The 21,671-nt window shown below is 39.5% G+C and overlaps 2 protein-coding genes across 5 annotated transcripts in view; both read left to right on the top strand.

The window, feature by feature from the left end:
- Positions 1–2,423: 2,423 nt before the first annotated feature.
- On the top strand, positions 2,424–10,544 carry hmx2 (H6 family homeobox 2). 4 transcript variants are annotated; one of them, XM_060842431.1, is made up of 4 exons: positions 2,424–2,607; positions 3,648–3,811; positions 8,523–8,788; positions 9,836–10,544. In XM_060842431.1, the coding sequence occupies exons 3-4, from the start codon at positions 8,524–8,526 to the stop codon at positions 10,375–10,377; spliced, it is 807 nt and encodes a 268-aa protein (XP_060698414.1). In that variant the 5' UTR covers positions 2,424–2,607; positions 3,648–3,811; position 8,523; the 3' UTR covers positions 10,378–10,544. The 4 variants fall into 4 exon arrangements, with proteins under 4 accessions (XP_060698414.1, XP_060698411.1, XP_060698413.1 ...); XM_060842428.1 differs by having other exon boundaries at positions 8,324–8,788; XM_060842430.1 differs by lacking the exon at positions 3,648–3,811.
- Positions 10,545–13,340: 2,796 nt separating this feature from the next.
- The window catches only part of bub3 (BUB3 mitotic checkpoint protein), a 42,858-nt gene continuing 34,527 nt past the window's right edge, over positions 13,341–21,671 (top strand). The window contains exon 1 of the mRNA XM_060842427.1: positions 13,341–13,465. The gene's annotated coding sequence lies outside the window, so the exon portion shown is untranslated. The remainder of the gene's footprint in view (positions 13,466–21,671) is intronic.

Here is a 21,671-nt window from a genome sequence, read left to right as displayed (position 1 = left end):
GCTGTGCAAACGATATAAACTTTATTTTTCAAAAGTCCCCTTAATTGACAGTGAAGAATATTGGAAGGATTAATTGATTCGCCAAGGGTTTGCTGCGCTGAGACTATTTACACTTACATGTATAAACTGTAGACATATTTCGCAGTAGCTGGCGGGGTCAGTTACAGAGCACCTCACCTGGTAAGTGGTTGTACACACAGGGATAGGGATCTATTTAATAATTAAATAATAAAGCTTTATGCTAAATGACAGTTCGTTATTATTAAATGAAGCTGCTACATGTACGAGGACTTTTATATGAGAGCTTTATTCTATTCAAATGCCATTGCTAGATCAAGTACAGACCAACTGCGTTTACTAAACCACTGAACGCATAGATATGTGCCGGTATACTGAAAATATATTTCAACCATTCCCATTTTTAGAGAAGGTCACAGTTAAAGTCCTTTACAGATGAACAACTCGAGGTTATTCCGTGTGCATTTTTATGGTTGACATCCAAGAAACCAGCAGCATCATGTTCTGATTTTCAGATAACATTGCTGTTGGTCTTTCGCGTGAAAGCTGTCAACAGAGCTGTCAGATGATTCACAAGTGCCAGGGCGCTAATAGGAAGCTCTGCGCCTTTGATTGTGTTTTAATTTGTTATGCATCGTGGCTGAAAATAAACATAACACAGAAGCCAAAATATGTCGCTCCTTGTGTGCAGTAATAACAAAAATTGGGTCTTGTATTGTTGGCGATACTAACTTTATGACAACAGTGTCAGCATGAACTTTTTAGGACGTTTATACAGCAAACACACAACCGTTTAATCAACAGAAAATAGCGACTGCAAATATGCAAAAGTACTTTTACTTTGTATTGAATGTCGTAAAAGTACCTAGCCCAACCTAATCTTAAACTCTGTCAAGAACTGGCCGATAAAAACAAGGTTATACTTAATATTTTGCCCGTTGACAGCATTTTAAAATTGATCAAGTTGTAGAGCATTTTCTAACAGACGCTCTTGTACGAGAAAGGCGTGGTACCCTGTTACAGATGTTGCTTTACTGATACAATAATGGTGTTCTACCGAATCATTGCCAACCTGTAGGAACCTGCTTCACGCCAATAATCAATTCAACTTCACAAAAAAAATAAAGGATTAAAACACGATGTTGGATTTTTTTTTGTCTTTGTGTGATTCGCTCCACGCTCCCTCTTTCATTAAATTCTGTATTTACACAGAACTACGATCTGTTTCTTAATTAAGACAATATTGTAATATAATGAAATACAATCACAGTTTTGATCATGCGATTATTTTAAATAGAGCTAAACCAATTAACTATAATTCCATATGGAAGATTTACGCTTGCAACAATCAAAATTACTCTCGCAATAATTTGGCAATTTTGTCTCTTCACTGTTACTAAGTTCTGTCTGCTCAGACACGTTTCAGTTTTCCAGGTTTTATTTACAACAGTAGATTGGAATTTCTTCAAATTATCAAAGTTCCGGTTAAAAAAATTGTCAATTTGTTTCCACTCTTGTTCTTATATCATTAGCACTACAATGTTACTGATCCAAAGAAAACATTTGACAAAAAGATGTAGACTTATTTCTTGTTAAGGTCTTTCTTTCATTCATCTTTTTGGCTTTTGTTATAGATAGCTTCCCATCAGAGTTATCTTAGCCACCAACGTTACTCCTCATCCATCCCCCTACATAAATAATTTTCTCACTCGACGCCTACATTAATCGGCAGACAGCTACTGTTGAGTGAAAATTGTATTGTAAAATACCTTCTGAAAATCACTTTCATAAACCTGCATCGATGAAATTATCTTGCTCAAACATGCAGCAAAGAAGCTTTTACACCATTATATAGTAATCCAAGAACCGTTTTCATATGAACACTTCCTTCCGTTATTCGGCAGAACTTTATTTCTAATAGAACATGAGTGTTTGAAGCTTGTTTAATGGTTGTGAGTAATTACTTAAGCAGGATTTACACAACCATCATTATAATAGAAAAAAATGTAAGTTATATATTTATGATAAATATGAACAACAGTTATGTTTTAAAGTCGTGTTTTCAAAACATTGGCTTGCATACAGAGAAAGGATCGCTTTTGTTACACAAAGTGGTTTGTCAGAAATCAGAGGCACAATATGTACAAAGGTTCATCATGAATGTGAACAGTCCCTGCATTGCACTTAAACGTCCCGGTCTCCAAATCTCTGCATTTGTTTAATCATTCCTGTTCATTTCAGTAAACATGGCTGCAGATATGCCGCTGTCATGTTTGTACCTTACACACACATGTATTTTTTTTTATTTGGTGCAAAATACAGGGAACTTTTGTATAGCCAACACTGCAATCATTCCAAACAGATATAACCTTTCCATCACTCCCCCAGAACAGGCTTCAGAACCACCGTGCAGACCATTTGTGCTGAGCTCAATTCAGCTTCGGCAGCCTGCGGCTATTTTACAGTTTAACAACTGCACTAATTTGCGTCGAACTGTCCAAAATATCTGTTTAACTGCGGCATTAATCTGTACCTGACTCTCAATTGTACTTAGTAACTTTCCGGGGGCAAATCGGTCGCATCTGATAGGTCAGTATGTTTGGTTGCAAACTTTATTTGTACGTAAAATGTGTTTATTTGATCAAAATGGGGACGAGTTGCAAACGTACCTCGGAGATAATCACGTTCCTGTATCGACTTGGACGATGCAAGCTCTGCGAGGGGCCATTAAAGAGCATTAATAGATTGGCATAGCATTATGCTTTAGTACGTATTGATCGCAAAATGTCTGTAAAATATTGTTTCAATGAGCTGCATTGTTCATCGTATGCTCTTGGAATCTTGTGACCTTGGGTTGTCAGCAACGAGGGGTAAAAAGGAGTCAAAATTAGCACATGATACCAGGATGCCTTCAAACTTGCTCTCTGAACACTCGCTATATTGTTAGACTCATCATATTGGTAACAAGCAAAGTCAGAATGCAGTTCAGCTGAATGTCTTCATTCGCTGGACGTATTTTTGTCTCTTGTAAAGGCATCTCTCAAATAGGTTGACTCAGTAATTAACCGGGATTCACACTCAATTTTTTAAGTGCTGCACAACAACATCATTAGATAGACAAAATAAATACCGGCCCCCAAGTATCTACTGCTCAGTTGGGAACTAGCACCTTGTTCTACCTGGAGTGAGACTTGAGCCCTATTGAGCAACACCCGGATCTATTATTTTTTTTAGAAACGCACTTTAAAGAATCCGTTGCACCTCCGAGTCCCATTCGCCTCAGTGATGGAGTGTAACCATCAGATTTTCATCAAAGTTCTATTAAGTGAAACATAGGTTGCAGGGCACCTCTGATTGAAACAGTTTAAATTTTAATTGTGTTTTTAATTTGACATATAGTTGCTGAAAAGAATGACACTACACGCTACGGGGCGGTCGATTTTCTTAATTCATCCCCGAGGAATTGATGAGTCTATCAGTCCAGTAGATTGGAAACCCATTAACGCTCTATGGTTTACGCGTCTTAGGTTGTTAATTGGAACTTGATGGATTGTAGCCCTTTGATAGGCTATGCTGATCTAATCTCGATGACTTCTGTTTTCCAATAAATTACACAATTCATTTTCCAGGCCCGATTACATAAATTGTACACCTCCAGGCTGCCGTGGAATAGGGAGGCTTTCTGCAGCCCGTTGTGAGATGTCATTTGTACCAGGAACAGCAAGCTTTTGAATGAAAATCGAAACATAATCAACGTTTATACTTAGAAAATTTATTGATATCATTTTCTTCGGTAATTTCCTTATTTTAAAGTTCGACGCGCCATACATCATAATACACACGTGTAAAAGGACTGTGTTTAATATTTATCGAAGCTTGATTCGCAGATCAAACTTGTTTATGACTTCATCTGTCACTGCAGGTGGAACCTTTGCAATATTCTAGGCGGTCAGGAGGCGATTTTCTAGCAGCATAAACCCACTGAAGATCTATTTTCATTAGCAACAATACGCGCCTGACATCCCCTATACTTTTTTGGGGGTGGGGAGGGAGGAATCAATTTTCTGTGCTCCTGCAATCTGTGCTTAAAGCTTAACAGGCGTGATACTTTCGCGGTGATTGCAGAACAGTTTCAGTTTAGGTAGGTTACCACTGGCCAGGGTACAAAAGAAAATATCAGGGAAAGAACATATCCAAAAGCTCTAAGGACGTAAAACCACAGAGGTGGGTTTAGGACGAACCCGTTTCAAAATAGGTGATTTGAAGCACTCTCTTTAAGCAGATGCGTGCATTTTAAGAGGCTTTTAAATAGTTAAGGTGCACAAAATGCGCCTATTTAATACGTCAATGTAGATTTCACGCTTTATCTTTATTACCTTCAAACTCCATTCAAACACGGGTTCCCAGCTTAGCTGTAGGCAATGTATCACATGATGAAATGTTTGCTTCTGTGCACATATGGCGACGGATTTGGATTTTAGTTGAGTAACTTGAAGGGAAACTAAATTACCAGGATTTATATATGGCGCAATTAGTTTTTAATACAACTTAAGAACAATACTGTTGCAACTCGAGTATGGTACAATGGTAACACTTGCAGCAAATGAATCTTTGTTATGCTCTGGAAAAGATGGAAACGTTGTTTTTGCGAAATGTGTTTAACATTACAAATCACACAGTCTAGAAGTTCCAAATAATTTCAAATCATTTGTACTAGTTTGTGTGATTTTCCAACGAGAGTTCTCGCAACCATGTTTAGGAACCTGGAGGATAATAACGCTCTGTTTGGAACTTTCTGCGGCAGCTACAGTTTCTGTTTGTAGTTTAAATCCTGGCTGCAGCCCCAAAGCCTGACTGAAAGCGGAATGAAGACTGATCATCCAGCGCCGTTTGCAAGGGCGCGCCACGTTAACGAGCTGACACAATGATTAAAGCTGACCATTTGTAATGTGTCGCGACCCCGTGAAAGCATGAAAAGGTTAATGTGGTAGAACGGTGCAGGGCTCTCACACCTGCCGCCCAGAGCAGGACAAGAGCTCAGCCCCTGTCAATCAATCAATTAACCATGCCCTTTCCGCAGTCAGCTTTCAGCAGCCAGCACAATAATCAAGTAAACAAAGTCGAACTCTAATAAGATCGATTGGAGATTAATATAGAAAGCTTCAATATTAGAAGCAAAGTATTAGCAAGATCCACGTTTACAAATAACACACGATATATGAAGAAGTGATTTTATTAGATACTGCTGTTTTGGAATTAGTCTAACGTAATAAAAACGCTCGATTTTGGAGCAAGGTCCAAATATCTATGACAATCAAAGCATATTTATATATCAAGACGCTTTTTGGCAGTTGTTAAGATTCAGTCGCCAAGGTCTGTAATTTATAAATAACATGAATCTAATTGTGATGAAAGTCAAGCTTGATGTCAAAGTTCTGCTTATCGGAAAAGTCAGATCAGTGATTTTTTTTATGCATTTGATCATTACAGCCCACTCAAAAGTTAGCTTCAATTAATCTCATGCTTACAAGACTCCACAGTGTAATGAGATAATCAATAGAAGGGATCATGCTAAGCTTTCGACAATCCAGCAACTTTATGGGCAAACTAGAACTGCCAGTCAAATCAGTAATGCGATACTTTGAGGGAGTTAATGTACCTAGAAAGAGATTTAAATCTAATCAGCAAATTTCTAGCTTGTGTTTATTATCAGGACGTTATTATTCAAAATCATGTCATGCTATAAACTCTGCCTGGTCAGTACGGTTAATGTATTATTCCAATTTTTCACATATCTGTACACTGGGAAATGCTCAGATTATGGGATAGGTGCATCTGACTTCGATCAACCGGCTAACCAGCGAGTTCCTTAATTAAACCCAGGATTCAATTAGACAGTCATAAATTAATCCACTTCTTAATGTACATCTACCTCAACTAATCTAGCTGGGGTGTTGGAAATTTTGTCATCGATCAAGGAACTGATTAATTTATTCACTAATCAACTGACTGTCCAATGTGCTCCATACACGTATGTTACTAGCGCTTGCATATCTGTTGGCATTTGAAAACCTCTACACTTTGTTCACTGTGTCTCTGACAACGGCTGCCAATGTTGCACGACTTTGCTGTTCCATAAGATCTATTGCAAAGTGTCAGTAACATATACAGTGACAGTGATTACAAATCGCGGTTAAGACTTATTATAACGTGGATGTTTTTAAAATGTGCTTTCTATGCTTGGTCTTGAGTACTTATGCGCAATCCGTATTATTTGATAAATTGTTAAGTACACATTAGATGCAAGTCCACAAATATCCAGCTGCACATCTCTATTTATTTAGTTCAACGTCTGGAATTTTATTTCGACAACTAGACATGCAGCTCTTCAAATGCTTTTATGGAATTCAACTTCCGGAAACTTTATTCCAGTTAGTTTGCTTCTATCCCTGACCTCAGGAATGGAACATGAAATGGCCAAAACACTATAATCTCCGTGGCGAATTAACGATCGATCCAAGCATAAAGGAGGGTTCGTTTAACATAAATTATTCAATCCCGTCCATTCCAATAGGAAAGGCAAGTAACTGTATCTGGCCACTGGCAATCGCAGTCCAATTGAATACTAACGATGAGTTTTAAAATACTAGCATCAATTCCGTTTACTAAGTTGTTTATCTTCTTTTTCCTCCTGTAATATCAATAATTTGTTGAATGTCTGTTGCAATCTCGTATTGCATCTTGCCCGTCGTCGCCATGCTGCCTGACGCCACGAAATGTGCATCCAATCTAATTGTTGTACCTGGTTCCTGACCCTCTAACCACACTGAATGTTAGTTTTCAGCCAGTTTATAAACTACAAAATCAACTATTCATAAATTCAACCGTGCGTTAACGCAACTCTCATGCCAAATCCACCATAAAAGGAAAATAAGCATCCTTCAGTTCTCCAGTCTTAGAGTGCAATATTAGATGGCTCTTGTTTCCAGCTCCAAACCACTGGACAGACCGGGAAACAAATTTACAATAATCGCTTTAGTTAGCAGTCAGACTTTGGTAACGTTTAAATGGCTCCACCTCAACCAAACTTGCCCACCATTTCCCCATTCAATAGTACTGCCCTAATGTTATGTTCAGTTATTTCGCAAAAGTTGATCGTCGCTAAATGACCAAGCTTATTCAGCCTTCGGTTAAGGACCATATAAGATGACAGTAGGTTCCATTCACATCTTTAGCAATCAGAAATCATCATCAACCAAAATCAATCAATGTTTGTTCCTGATTTAAGACTATTGGCCACCCATTCTATCTTCCACAGACTGGTAGCCTGATTTGATCCATAATGTCAGTAAGTGACGGTCTCGATATGCAACCACAGCACAATTGCAACCTTAGACATGAAATCAGACTACGGTAATTCAAATCCCGAATATATTTTGCTATTTGCTGAATTTGTCACCATTTTCCACTATAATATTAATGGCTTCAAATGAGATTACGATCCTCCTCTCCCCCTACATTAAACGTGACGTGAAAACTCAACTGCAGTCTTATTTGGATTTTTAAGAAATAATTGTTTCGTGGTTTGCACATTGCACCATATCCCAACTTGATTTGTATTTGCTTTGAACACTATGTTACAACCTACTTCACTCATAGTCTAGTAACTGCTCACACTACCGCATTGTAAATAAAAGCGGAAATGCTTGCACCGAGCCAGATCTAATCTGATTCAATGGAGTGAAGGCGTGTTCACCATTTTGGTATTTTCTGGATCTTTCAAAAAGAAAAACAACGAGAATTTTGCGAGTTAATTTCCCATGCGAAATGTATTTACCCTGAAATTCGCCAATAACATTTCATGATTGTGAAAATTCGGCTTCATCGCGACTAGGCAGCCCACACCCACTACCTACCTAACCATTGCCCCAGAACCTTAAGTACAAGTCACTTACTAACTGAAACCACCAATCTTTTTAAGCCTGCAACTGTGAGTAGCCCCAGTTCTGATTTTCAAGGAGTAATATATAGTTTTCTCTGAGGCGAGGATCTGGCCAGTCACATTGACCTGTACTGCAGCCTTTAGGTCAGTAAAACTTTAAACACATCAGAGTCACCACGTGCGCCTATTGGGGCAGTATCTATTGTCACACAGGATTGCATCATCTTTCTTCAAAGCAAGAATGTTTTTACCATCTCAAAAACATCAACAATCAATCAAATTCTTGGCTTAACCTAATCATCCCTCAGCTTGTGTAAAGTTCAAAAATTTCCGGGACTGACTGCTGTTTTTGATTGGCTGCAGCAACTCAAACCTACATGCAAATCAGCCAACGCCACTGCCTCGGCAGCAGATCAATACAGGTTTACGGGACGCCGAGAATGCATTCAGCCCGTGCATGCTCAGGGAAAACGACTGCAGAACAAAGCCACAACAATTTACGGCGCCTCACACTCCTACAAGCGATTGTAAGTAAGTTTCTTTCCTTTTTTTATGAACGCAGAATGAGCAACAAAGACGACATCACAAAGTGTTCCCCTGCCCCGATCTCCAGCTTTACGATACAGTCCATACTTGGGACCTCGTCGGAGGAAGAACGCACAGGTTGCAATGACAATGCAAAGGTAAATGCGAGGAAGCGCTGTTTGTCCGACTCCTCGGACGAAGAGTTAACCGAGGAAGGATACAAAGACCTCGCCTGCTTCTGTTCTGACTCTGGCCCCACAGAGCCCTGTCGCAGACACCAGACTATCAGCTACACTTGTGTGAGTAAGTGAAGCAAGAATCTTTATATTTACGGTGCATCATTACCTTCAACTTCTTTCGGCGAATAGTTTTGAAAAAAAAATAATTTTGTTTGAGAGATACAATGCCTTTGCCCCTTGAATTTGATTTTGTTTATAGCGCTCTTTTATATAGTTTCCTATATGGTATATGCTTGTCTCTTGCACGATTATCGCTAACGTCCAAGCAGGCACCAGTACTATCGGCCACGTCAACAGTGACTCTTCATTAAAAAGTGAAAATGCTGGAAACTCTGGGCAGATCAGATACCATCAGCCGACTGTTTATATTTGGGATGGGATTTAGTCGGCAAAGCTGCATTTTGCAAACGTAAAGGGATTTCACATTTTACTGCGGACAGAAAACATTCACTCAATTTGTTTTCCGCACCTAAATTACACAAAATAACATGGTCATTCAGTAAATAAATTACAGGGAATGAAGTTTAACAGTTACATGGTGACTGGAACCCAGGTAAGAGACAACAGCACTTCTGTTTCTTCCATCATTGACAACATATTGACTCTGAATAATAACACATCTACACGACTATTTATTGAAATCAAATTTAACACAGTTTATTGCAATGGGAATTAGGCAATGCGCTTCGTGGTCATATTTAGCTGAGCGTTTACAAAGCCAGATTAACAGCGGCAATTTGCAAGATTGACAGTAAATATAGGTGGGACATGTTTGGGGTTCTTTGCTAATTCATTGCCGAGATAGCTAGAGAATTAGAAACGTGTTTTCTTATCACCAAGTGTTAAATAAAGTTCATTCTTTTTTGACACCTTGTATAATTTTCGTTATACTTAAAGGGAGTTCCTCATATGAAGATTCCAGGGAGTGACGCATGTCATAAGCTCCAGAATGAAGGAGAATTAAAAAAAAGTAAATTCTGTATCAGTCCATTATTCTGGCCGCATAGACAGTGCGAGTGAATTTTCTTTTCATTTAGAGGTATAGGTATAGTGAAAAGATGAGGATTACAAAGAATGTATCTGAGAAATGCTATTTGTTTTTGATTTTTAGGTAATACTAAAGGAGTTGGCACCGCTGGCCAGGAAAGTGCGGAGAGGAGGCAGCAGCAGTACCTGTCACAAGATGGTCAGGTTTACAAGGAAGAGAAAGAGAAAAATTGCATGCAGACATCAACAGACAGACAGAGAGAGGGAGACAGACAAGGGAATCCGACCAAGAAGAAAACTCGCACTGTTTTCTCTCGCAGCCAAGTCTACCAACTAGAATCCACTTTCGACATGAAGCGTTACCTTAGCAGCTCGGAAAGAGCCTGCCTCGCTACCAGCCTCCAGCTTACAGAGACCCAGGTCAAAACCTGGTTCCAGAACCGCAGGAACAAGTGGAAGCGACAGCTCTCAGCAGAACTCGAGGCAGCCAACATGGCCCACGCGTCAGCGCAGACTCTGGTCGGAATGCCTCTCGTTTTCAGAGACAATTCCCTTTTGAGGGTTCCAGTCCCCAGATCAATTGCATTCCCAGCTCCTTTGTACTACCCAGGCAACAACCTTACAGCTCTTCCCTTCTACAATCTCTACAACAAAATCGAATACTGACATTTTCTGCTCCACGTCTCTTTATAATTGTTTAACAATTAAATTGTATATTTATATAATATCCGTATCTGTTTAAAATATATCTTTCTTATATGCAGCCACTTGCATAATTATAAAGACAATGTGCTTCTCTATAAATTGTATTAAATATACCGTGTATATATGGATTATTTGCAGTATTTATTTGAAAATCAGACACTTAAAATTACAGACGGGCGCAATATGATAAAAACGTTAATACGAAGGTAACGATCAGAATATGAAAAACACACATGACGAAAAATGTACAGTACGGATTTTAAAAACATTTCTTCATGCCTAACAGAGAACCACACTATATACTTCCGATCTGATGGTATTGATGGACTTTGATTATAGAAATTTATTATGACATAATAGAATTTTTGGCAAGAGCAATGAATAGGTAACAATGACACTGGAGAAATAATATTCACGCGTTTTTTTTACACTGAGACTTGGTTCACTCACCAAAAAAGTCTGGCATAATGTTACTTACAACAGGAAATTCAGACAAATGTATATTCGTTGTCAAACACAATTAAGGATGCGGTATATTAATACATTGAAAATCTGAAACAGAGAAAACATATCTTCAATGTTATGTGCACTGTTGCGGGAAAGTTGTATTTCCAAAGCAATATGTTTTTGTCTTAGCTGAGCCTGAAAGTTCGTGAGAAGAAGATTATATCTCGGAGTTTTCACAAGCAGTACGTTCAAATCTTATAATTTGTATGACAAAATTAACACAAAAACCTGAAACATAACAGTAGTAATACAATAACACCGTCCAAACATGAATACTTCAGATATTTTTATATTCTTAAATTCAGTACCTTTGATATAAGGAATAAGTTTCGGTTCAGGATAGTACATTGGGTAAAGGTAAGATTAATTCAGGGTGTTCACAAAATGTTGAGAGGCGATTTTTTAATTTAAATAATTTATAAACACACCTTTTCACTCTATTAAACTCAGTTTTAAAAATGTTAACAAAAATGTTAAACATTATTCACTGCAACAGAATGACAATCTTAAATAATAGAAAAGAGCCAAGACTGAAGTTTTGAACTAACCATGGAGAATGAGGCTCGTGATTGACAATTACATTTATCATCGACAAATTAGCGTAGTGCGTCTCCTAACATTTAAATTTAATATATTTATTATAATAATTTCGACACATTAATACATTTCGGATGCAACAAATAATTAAGAAAATCTGGAGGAGAAACTTTCACTTGGTTTATGTGTATTTTTATTACGGTCATGCGCCACTTTGTGAAACATGCATTCACATTTCTCCTTGGCGAAAATAAGCATTTTACATTACTAAGACGTTTCTAAGATGAGTAATTATTATTTTCAAATATTGTTGAAATTGCTGATCAACGTACATGATTCGTAAATGAGATGCTTATACCCAGTTTGAAACTCCATATCTTTTTGCAAGAAGTTCTGTTGTCTATCAGCACAAAACAAATTACGATAATACTTATCGTTTGTCATTTAATTACCCGTTCTCAAGATTGCAATAATATGTTCTCCAAAGATCATTTGTGCTTCTATTGCTTTTTACCAAATTGAATATTCGCCTTCATTATGAAAAGGGCACTTTGGTTATATTTTTACTCAATTGAATTTTAATTGAAATAACAAGCGGTTCTTTTATTTGAAAGGTGCATATGGATTTTTTATGTTATTGTCATAAACATGTTGCATAACAAGGCAGTCAAGACAAGGTCTAACTTGCGCTTGAACTATAGGATAGAATATTAGACAGCGAATTTACAGTTTCGGAAAACAGAAAGCACCTGCTAATCTATCATTTTAATTGAAAAAAAACTTATTTTAAAAATAGTAACAGCTCATCAACATAATGCGTGACAGCAGGAAGATTATGATAGTTTCAAATTTTCCATTGTACAATATTACTCAATATAATGTACTTTGTACTTGCGTGTACGTGAATGAGTACACACCGAAAGTGAAGTCTTCGCTAGAATCAAACGCGACTTAAACACAGTATATTAGGACATCTTTGTATAGCATTGCAATCATTTAAACAAGAAAGTTCAAATAGAACTGATACAATCCTCAAACGTGACAAATTTAAACAATGCTTTGAAAGATAGAATGGGCGTGTTTCATCAAGAAAACCATTATGACCAATTGAAAACAATTCCAAAATCTTCAGTTGTATTAATTCGTTGGATCATTTTTGAGAAGGGCGCAATTACGTTTACAGCAATAACAATAGGTACTCCAAATACATTGGTTTGCAATATTAACAAAAACATTGAATTATAGAAAATGAAGTACATGTATTGAAAGTTAACCACATAAATTCAAACGTATATGTCTATCTTATGACGAGCGTCAATAATCTTTAAGACCATGCATTGATAATAAATGTAGATTAACTCAAAGTATTGATTATCTGGATAACACCCAGGAAGGTAACATTCATTTATTATGGTTGCATGCTATTTACTAGCGATACACTCGGTATAATCTCCATGCATACACGTTACAGTATTGCATTCCCATTAAAAAATTAAGGGTTACTTCCTTCGTGATTGAAAATAAAAAAAGCATGTAGTAAGTTACAAAATTTTAACATTGACATTAATATTGTGTGTTTATGAATACTATGTTTTCAAAGTATTTGAACTGTTGCATCTCTACAAAGTTGCTGCACAACGTCACAATGTTGTATGCTTTGCCCTAAAGAAATCAAACAATATATTTAAAAATTTATAGTTCCTTTATAGGACCTTTCCGTCGTTGATTTAAAAATGTCCTTGTGTTTCAATGTTCCTCGTTCAAGTTGAAGTTGGGATATTGCAACTTAAAGGAACTGACCTGGGCACAGGGGATCACGTGACCAGGCGCCCTACCATCACATCCGCTTGGCAAATAGGCGCCAAAACGGCCCGTGTTCAAACCGACCAATCAGGAGAAAGGATTGGGAGCGGCCAGGACGGGTACAGCGGGAGCGCCTTTTGGAACAATCCGAGTGAAGTCAACGGCGATTCGAGTTCAGGTTCAAAATAGAGAGGACGAGAAGGTAGGTAGCGGGGGATGGGAAGCGTGAAGTTGTAGGCCGGTTGTTCACATAGTGCGTGGCTGGCCCCGTCTCTCTCCATCACATCTCCGGCGTTGATTGAGCTGGAGGCCGGCGCTGAAACCACTAGGCCGGAGCTGCCACACGCATCTCCATTTTCGTGTCTGTTCGCCCTAGTTTTGTGGCATCGGGGCGAGTGAATGTAGTGTTACATCGATATCTTATTTCTGCCAAGTCAAAAGCCAGCGAAATGAAGGGGATCTTGGTTTTGGGAATTCAGTCTGAGATTGAGCGCCGGCATTCACATCAGGTTGACGTGGCGGCCATCTTGTTGATCGGCTATAATCCGATTCTAGTTTCCAAATATTGTGGCCTTTTGCAAACAATAACTCCTTCATTAGATTTTTTCACGCAATGTTTAAAATTCCTTCAACCAGTATTTGACGCTTGTGTGGCTAATTCCTTGGCTACTGCTTTGATAACTTACATAAATAGAAGAGAAATGTATAATTAACCTACGGCAGGTTGCCCATTGTTTCTGTTGTGCCACTGACAGCCAGAGATGCTAACTGCCCGTAATCAAAATGGTGTCAGTGATAGAAGAGCAACAAGGGGCACCAGTGTTTTGACCCGGGGACATGTCCTTTCTGGAAATAACATGCTGTTTTGTTTGTCAGCTGGACTGTCTACTGCAACATATTTGTAAGTGGCAAAACTTTTTTTAAACAAAGTTGAACTTTTTTGTTTCCCTATCGAAGAGGGAAATATACAATTTGCTACAATGGTGGAAACACAAGCTTTGGAGGGGTGTGTGAATGTGGAGAGGTGATGATGAGAGTTTATGAAGAAATTTGAATAGGGATGAGGGATTTATATTGGGTGTGTTGTCCCTTTAAAGACTTTGTAGATTAATAAGGGTGGGTGGTTTTTGAGTGGAGCTTGTGGGATGTACTGAGTATCAGTTTTGCATAGTATGGCGGGTGGGATGCTGTCTCAGAATGCATTGGAACAAGTGTTTTAACAATACATTATTATGGATGATAGAACAATTGGCATTTGGTAGGTTGATGATGAATAGGATATTGTGCTTATTACTTACTACAGCAATACCTGGCATATCTGCAGGAATTTAAAGTAGCTAGGCTATGGGAAATAGCAACTTTATGGTGTAGTGATCATTATGGGTAGGGAATCTTGTATAGAGTGTCATGATGTTTTGGTACCAACAAAACACACAAATGGGGGTAACTGGCTTCTTTAATGAGCAGCTTAAAGACAAAGTAGTCCAAAACCAAGCGTCTTGCTCATAAATTATTTTGTGTGAAAGTCTGTGATATGGTGGAGTGTAGGTAGAGTTATATAGTATGGAAACAGACCCTTTGGTTCATCCATGCTGACCAGATATCCTAAACTTATCTGGTCCTGTTTCCCAGCATTTGACCCGTATCCCAAAATCTTTCCTATTTATGTATCCATCCAACAGGTGCTTTTAAATGTTGTAATTTAAATAACCACTTCCTCTGGCATTTTGTTGCATACATACACCATCGTCTGTGTGAAAAGGTTCCCTTTTAAATCATTCCCTTCTGACCTTAAACCTATGCCCCCTAGTTTTAGACAGCCCTACCCTAGGTTGGGAGGGGGAGGAGAAGGGAGGGGGGAAGCAACCTCGGCTATTTGCCCTATCCATGCCCTTCATGATTTTATAAATCTCCATAAGGTCACCTCTCAGCCTCCCACGCTTCAGGGTAAAAAGCCAGACAATTCAGCCTTTCCCTATAGCTCAACCTTTCATTCCTTGTAAGTCTTTTCCGAGCCTTTTCAAATTTAACAATGCCTTTCCAGAATTGAGTGCAATACTTTAAAAGTGGGATAACCAGTGTCCAGTACAGCCACAACATGGCATCGCTCATATACTCAATGCACTGCCCTCCTCCTTCACCCTGTCTACCTACAACATCCTTTTCAAGGAACGGTGCACTTGCACCATTAGGTCTCTTTGTCTGGCAACACTACCCTAGTTCTGCAAGCTCTGGTTTGCCTTACCAAAATGCAACACCTCACATTTATCTAAATTAAACTTCTGCCACTACTTGGCCCATCTGATCAAGGTCCTGATGTAATACAAGATAACCTCCTTCACCTTCCATTACATCACCAGTTTTGGTGTCATTTGTAAACTTACTAACTATACTTCCTATATCTACATCTAAATCATCTATATTAATGATGAAAAGCTATGGGCCCAGTGCCGCTCCTTTTGGCACACCACTGGTCACAGGCCACCAGTCTGAAAAATAACCCTTAGCTTCGCCCTCTGTCTCAAGTCAATTTTGTATCTAATTGACCTGGCACCCATTGGATTCCATGTGGTCTAACCTTGTTAACCAGTCTACCATGCTGGACCTTGTCGAATGTCTTGCTGAAATTTGTGTGGGCAACATCTACTGCTCTGCCTTCATCAATCTTCTTTGTCACTTTTTCAAATGTTCAGTAAGAGTCAGAGATGTACAGTACGGAAACAGACGCTTCAGTTCAACTTGTCCATGCCGACCAGATATCCCAAACTAATTAGTCACATTTGCCAGCACTTGGCCCATATCCCTTTAAAGACTTGCAATTGATATATCCATCCAGATGGCTTTTAAATGTTGCAGTTGTACCGGCCTGTGGTAGCTCATTCCATACACACACCACCCTCTGTGTGAAAAAGTTTCACATTAAGTTGCTTTTATGTCTTTGCCCTCTCGCCCCAAATCTATGCCCTCTAGTTCTGGACTCCCCTACCCCAAGGAAAAGACCTTGTCTATTTATTGAATCCATGCCCCTCATAATTTTATAAACTTCTATGAGGTCCCTCCTTAGCCTTTGCTCCAGACTCTCCGGTCTATAGTTCATTGGCTTTTCCTTACTGCATTTCTTAGACAATGGCATTATGTTAGCCACCCTCCAGTCTTCCAGCACCTCATCCATGGTTATTAGTGACTCCTGAGATGTCTGGGAAGCAGATTGAAGCAAAGCTGTCTCCAATATCTCTCATGCTGCAGAAGCATGAGCAGCAGCTAGGAGACCTGGAGAAGAGGATGGATGAAGTGGAGCACAGGGTCACAGTGGTGGAAGTTGATACCAGCTCATCCAAGGATGAGATCCAAGCTCTGAAAATGCAGATCCGTAATTTGCGTGAGCAAGTGGATCATCTTGAAAACGGGCAGGAGAAAAAACATTCAGATCATTGGTCTGCATGGTGGTAAGGAAGGTGAGCGGCCTGCGGAATTCGTTGAGGATTGGCTTCTCAAATTCCTTGACTTGGAGGCTGGCATGAGAGGATTGAAGATAGAGAGGGCTCATCGCGTCGGAGATCGGATCTGGGTCAACGTCCTCGTCCTCTCCTGGTGCAGTTCCATCGTTACCGGGATAAGGAGAGAGTCATGGAGGCTTCCAGAATCCAGGAGTAGGATCCCACATCTTTGGACTGTGGGAGGAAACAGGAGCACTCAGAGGAAACTCACGCAGACACTGGGAGAATGTGCAAACTTCACACAGACAGTTGCCCGAGGCGGGTCTTTGGCGCTGTGAGGCATCAGTGATAACCACTGTGCCACCATGCTGCCCATTATGGTTAAGACTAAGGACGTTACAGTGGGTTCAAGGTACTGGCGAATGGATCCCTTTATCCTGATGGATAGTAAGTTTGTGGAGTATTTCTCTAGGGAATTTCGGGTGTTCCTAGACATCAACATAGGCTCGGTTGATAACTCATCCATCCTTTAGGAAACTGTCAAAGCCTATGCTATGGGGGTTAATTATTTCATATTCCACCAGTAGGAAGCATCAGAAGGGTGAGTAGCAACGTCTCCTTGAAGCCCGGTTGAAGGTAGCCGAGAAGGCCTACTTTGACAGACTCTCGTTGATCAAACTACAAAGGATAACGGCACTGGTCTGCACTAAATTCCGTGCTCACATAGACAGCAAAGAAGGAGCTGGCTTTTGCAAAGCAAAGGTTATACGAGCATGGTGACAAGCCAGGCAAATATGTAGCATACCTTGCCAGAAAGAGAAATGCCCCACAAACCATTACGACGATTAGGGAGAGGTCTGGGAGCCAAACGTGATTCTAAGGAGAGTAATGTTTTACCAATCTGAGGATTGGCCAAAATGGAATCCTTTTTTAGAGATCTGAAGCTCCTGGGTGTGACTCCCGAACAACAGTCCTTTCTCGATGCCCCATTATCAGAGCAAGAAGTGCAGGAAGCTGTGAGGCAGCTTCAGAATGGAAAGGCACCCGGTCCTGATGGACTTCCCAGTGAATTCTGTAAGGAATTTATAAGTATACTGTCAGGCCTGATGCAGATGATGTCCTAACTTTTTTTTGACACATCCAGCAGTTTCGGTGCCTTGCCTGATACAATACATTCACGCGTTTGGTGCTTTTTCAGGGTATAAGATTAATTTAGCTAAATCAGAGGCTATACCTATGGGTGGTCTTACGAAGGAGCTGGCTCCTGAGGGTGACAATAGATTCGCATTTAGATTGTCACGGGGTGGGATTTGTGTGTTTGGGCATATTCATTACTCCAGTTCTGGATTGGTTGTTTAAAGCCAATTTTGTTCAATTATTTGGAAAAATTAAACAAGATCTTCAAAGATGGGAGGCACTTCCAGTCTCGTGGTTGGGTTGGATAGTGCTCATTAAAATGAATATTCCCCCTCATTTGCTATGCCCTATACTGATGCTCCACTTGATTTTCAGTAAGCAAACACTCAGGAGGCTGACCGGCTAGTTCAGTTCCTTTATCTGGCATCGTAAGCGGCCCCTCATTAAATTAACCAAGCTGCAGTTGCCTCACAGATTGGGGAATGGACCTTCCAGATACTAAAAATTACCAATTAGCTCATTTTTGACCGACGTGAGTGATTGGGTTTGTGGCGATCCTCTTTCAATATGGCTAGATATCGAAGCCTCCCAGGCAAGGTGCCCCCTTACCAGTTTGCTGTTTTTGGACAAGACGAGGACAGTTAGGGAATATTGCCACAACCCACTAGTTGCCAATACTGTTAAAGCATGGAGGGCAATTCGGCAGAGGGAAGGCAAAATTGGCAAAACATCTTTGTTTACACCTTTAGTCGATATGCCGGGTTTTCAACCGTGTATGGTAGATACACGATTTAAACGTTGGGCAGCTAGGGGTGTCTCTTGCATGGGCGATTTATTTGAGGGAGACGTAATGATGTCCTTTGTTCAGTTAGTATGGAAGTACGAGTTATTTAATAGAGACCTCTTTCATTTGTTTTTCTAGTTTAGGGATTTTATTTAAAAAAAACACACACTTTTGATCCCTGCAAATCTGACATGGAGAGGGGGGTGCTAAGGGCTAAGAGTATACTCTCTGTCAGTACTTTATATCATCAATTGGGGGGTGCCACCTCATGAGTCTGATCCGCTCTGCAAGATGTGGAAAAGAGAGCTGGGTGTTGAAGTTTCCTCAGAAGCATGGGATGATATTTGGATGAATGCAAGGAAGATATCAATTTGCAATAGGACCCATGTTTTAAAGTTGAAGATTCTCCACAGGGTCTACTTGGCTCTAGACCATTTGTCAAAATTTAAACCAGGGGTATCTTCAGCATGTCCGTAGTGCAAGGTCTGCACGGGCACTCTTACCCATTGTCTTTGGTCTTGCAATATGCTTCAAACATATTGGAATGCTGTGATGGGCGCAATGGAGTGGAGTTTGGGTGTAAGGTGGAGAAGGACCCTATCTCTCTCTCTCTCTCTCTCTCTCCTTTTGGACCTACCCACTGTATTTTTTGTAGACGTGCATAAGAAAAATCTTTACAATATTCTCAAGTTCTGTGCAAGAAAGAATATCTTGTTCGGTTGGATATTCAAAAAAACCCCAGGCTTGTTGGGTTGGCGGGAGATTATTATGGAGCATGTTCCCCTGGATTTTCTCACAAATATGTTACACCACAAAACTGAGAATTTCTACAAGGCTTGGCAGCCCTTTTTTTTTTGCAATACCTGGACACAGATTTATCTGTCACACGATTAAGGGCTTTTATATAGCCATAATGATAGTGTTTCACAAGTTCATTATCCAGGGAGGATGAACTGTGAATGTATGAGTGTTTTGTTTGGCTAGGCTGAGTTATTATTATTTATTTGTTTGTTGTTAGTTATTTAGATAGCTAGTTTAGGTTTTTTTTAACTTTTTTGTACAGGAGGGTGGGTTGGGGATATTTTCGGGTTGATATTTGTACTGTTTTGAATTGCGTTGTTTTGTACTTATAATATTAAAATCTATGTTTTCTCAATAAAAATAGCTTATTAAAAAAGCTCTTTTTACAACATCATAAAATGACTGCAAATTATATATACTAATCCTAGTACTGCTTATGTAACTAAATTATGAAAGGGGCAAAGATCCCTGGCAAAAGGAGTCAATAATAGACATTATATGGAAAGAAATGCTGAATTGTAAAAACATAATAGTTCAGATGCGGATACCTGCCACACCTTGAAAAGGTCGGCAGACCTAAAATGCATACCGTTCCATGGCTGTGTGCATCAACAGGTGTGTGTCTCTTAAATAAACTGTAAGAGATTGTGGACGCTGGTCTGCCTTTCCCATTATTTTGGTTTACATCCCTTCATCTTTTCTTATCTTTCCCCCTATGTGTGTATGTATATATATATATATATGTTGGGGCGTTTGGTTAATGTTGATGGGGAGAGGTGGTTACCTTATTCTATTTTACTTCTGTTTTTAGGAGCGGGGTTGTTTTTCTTTCCCCTGTTATTTTGTGGTATTATATTTAAGTATTACATGTTGAGATTGTAATCTTATAGTTATATATGGTATTAATATTCCCAAATATATTTAGATGTGGGTGTGGGTGGGGGTGGGGTGTTCACTGTTAACTCTAGCTTTATATTATATTTGAATTCTCCTCATTTTATTGAGGAACACCTGGGTCAAGGATGGGGCACTGGTTGGAAGAGGGTAAGATGGACTGTGGGAGAGGAAGTGACGCTCCCTGGGAACAAGGGAGAAAATCTCCAATTCGGAATGTTTTATATTTTTTATACTTAGAAAGAGTTTTTTGTTATATTGTTTTGAGTGTATCAGAGAATCTTTACTTTTGTAAATCTTGTATGCTCCATGCTCGGGATGTTCTAGATAGGGTTTCCCCTCCTGAGGGATCTCGGATTTGTCCAGATGATTATGGCTGAACAGTTGGTTAAGTGGTGCACCTGGAATGTCAGGGGAAGTAATTCGCCAGTTAAAAGGAAGAAAATATTATCAAATCTTAAGAAGGAGAGAGTTGATATAGCTCTCCTACAGGAGACACACCTGTCGGATAAAGAACACTTAAAATTACGACAGGGCGGATTTGATCAGGCCTTTTTTTCCTCTTTTAATTCAAAAAGCAGGGGAGTCGTTATCCTTGTCCGGAAGAACTTCCCTTTGAAAATTCTAAATCAGATAAAAGACGAATCTGGACGATATATTTTGATTAAAGCCCTCATAAATGGAGAGGAATATGGGATCTTAAATGTATACTGCCCCCCGGCACACCCCTTTAAATTCATAACGGAAGCTTTTTCAAAACTGATGGCCTTTGGTGCCCGTCATACAATTATAGGGGGAGACTTTAATTGTATTATGGATCCGGAAATAGACAGGATTCCCAAGAGTGCCGCTGGAGTATCTCCCAGATCTAGACAACTGGCGGACCTGAATAAAGAATTAGGATTGGTAGATGTATGGAGATGTCTCCATCCACAGGGTAGAGATTTTTCTTTCTACTCTAATCCACATAAATATCACACAAGAATTGATATGTTTTTTGCCCCATCGATTTTTCTAAACTCTATAGCAACCTGTAAAATAGGTACTATAGCAATCTCTGACCATGCCGCTGTATACATGGAAACTAAGGTAAAGAACAATGGGACATCTGCTCGGCATTGGCGTATGGACCCCTTCCTGATAAAAGATAGCAAATTTTTAAAGTACTTCTCCCAAGAACTTAAAACGTTTTTAGAAATTAATACTGGTACGGCTAGCAATCCGTCAATGATGTGGGAGACCATCAAAGCTTATGCACGAGGTTTGATCATCTCCTATTCAGCGACCCAGAGGAAAATGAAGGGAGAGCAACAGCGTCTGCTCGAAGCTCGCCTAAAAGCAGCCGAAACAGCATA

Source organism: Hemiscyllium ocellatum, chromosome 22 (genome assembly GCF_020745735.1).
Source record: "Hemiscyllium ocellatum isolate sHemOce1 chromosome 22, sHemOce1.pat.X.cur, whole genome shotgun sequence".
NCBI lineage: Eukaryota > Metazoa > Chordata > Chondrichthyes > Orectolobiformes > Hemiscylliidae > Hemiscyllium > Hemiscyllium ocellatum.
Note: the sequence above shows the minus strand (reverse complement) of the source record. Positions and strands in the feature narration are given on the sequence as shown.

Coding starts and splice junctions, on each gene's coding strand:
- hmx2 (XM_060842429.1), top strand. CDS start 8,338: ATGCAAATCAGCCAACGCCACTGCCTCGGCAGCAGATCAATACAGGTT. Junction 8,789..9,835: donor TATCAGCTACACTTGTGTGA/GTAAGTGAAGCA, acceptor TTTGATTTTTAG/GTAATACTAAAGGAGTTGGC.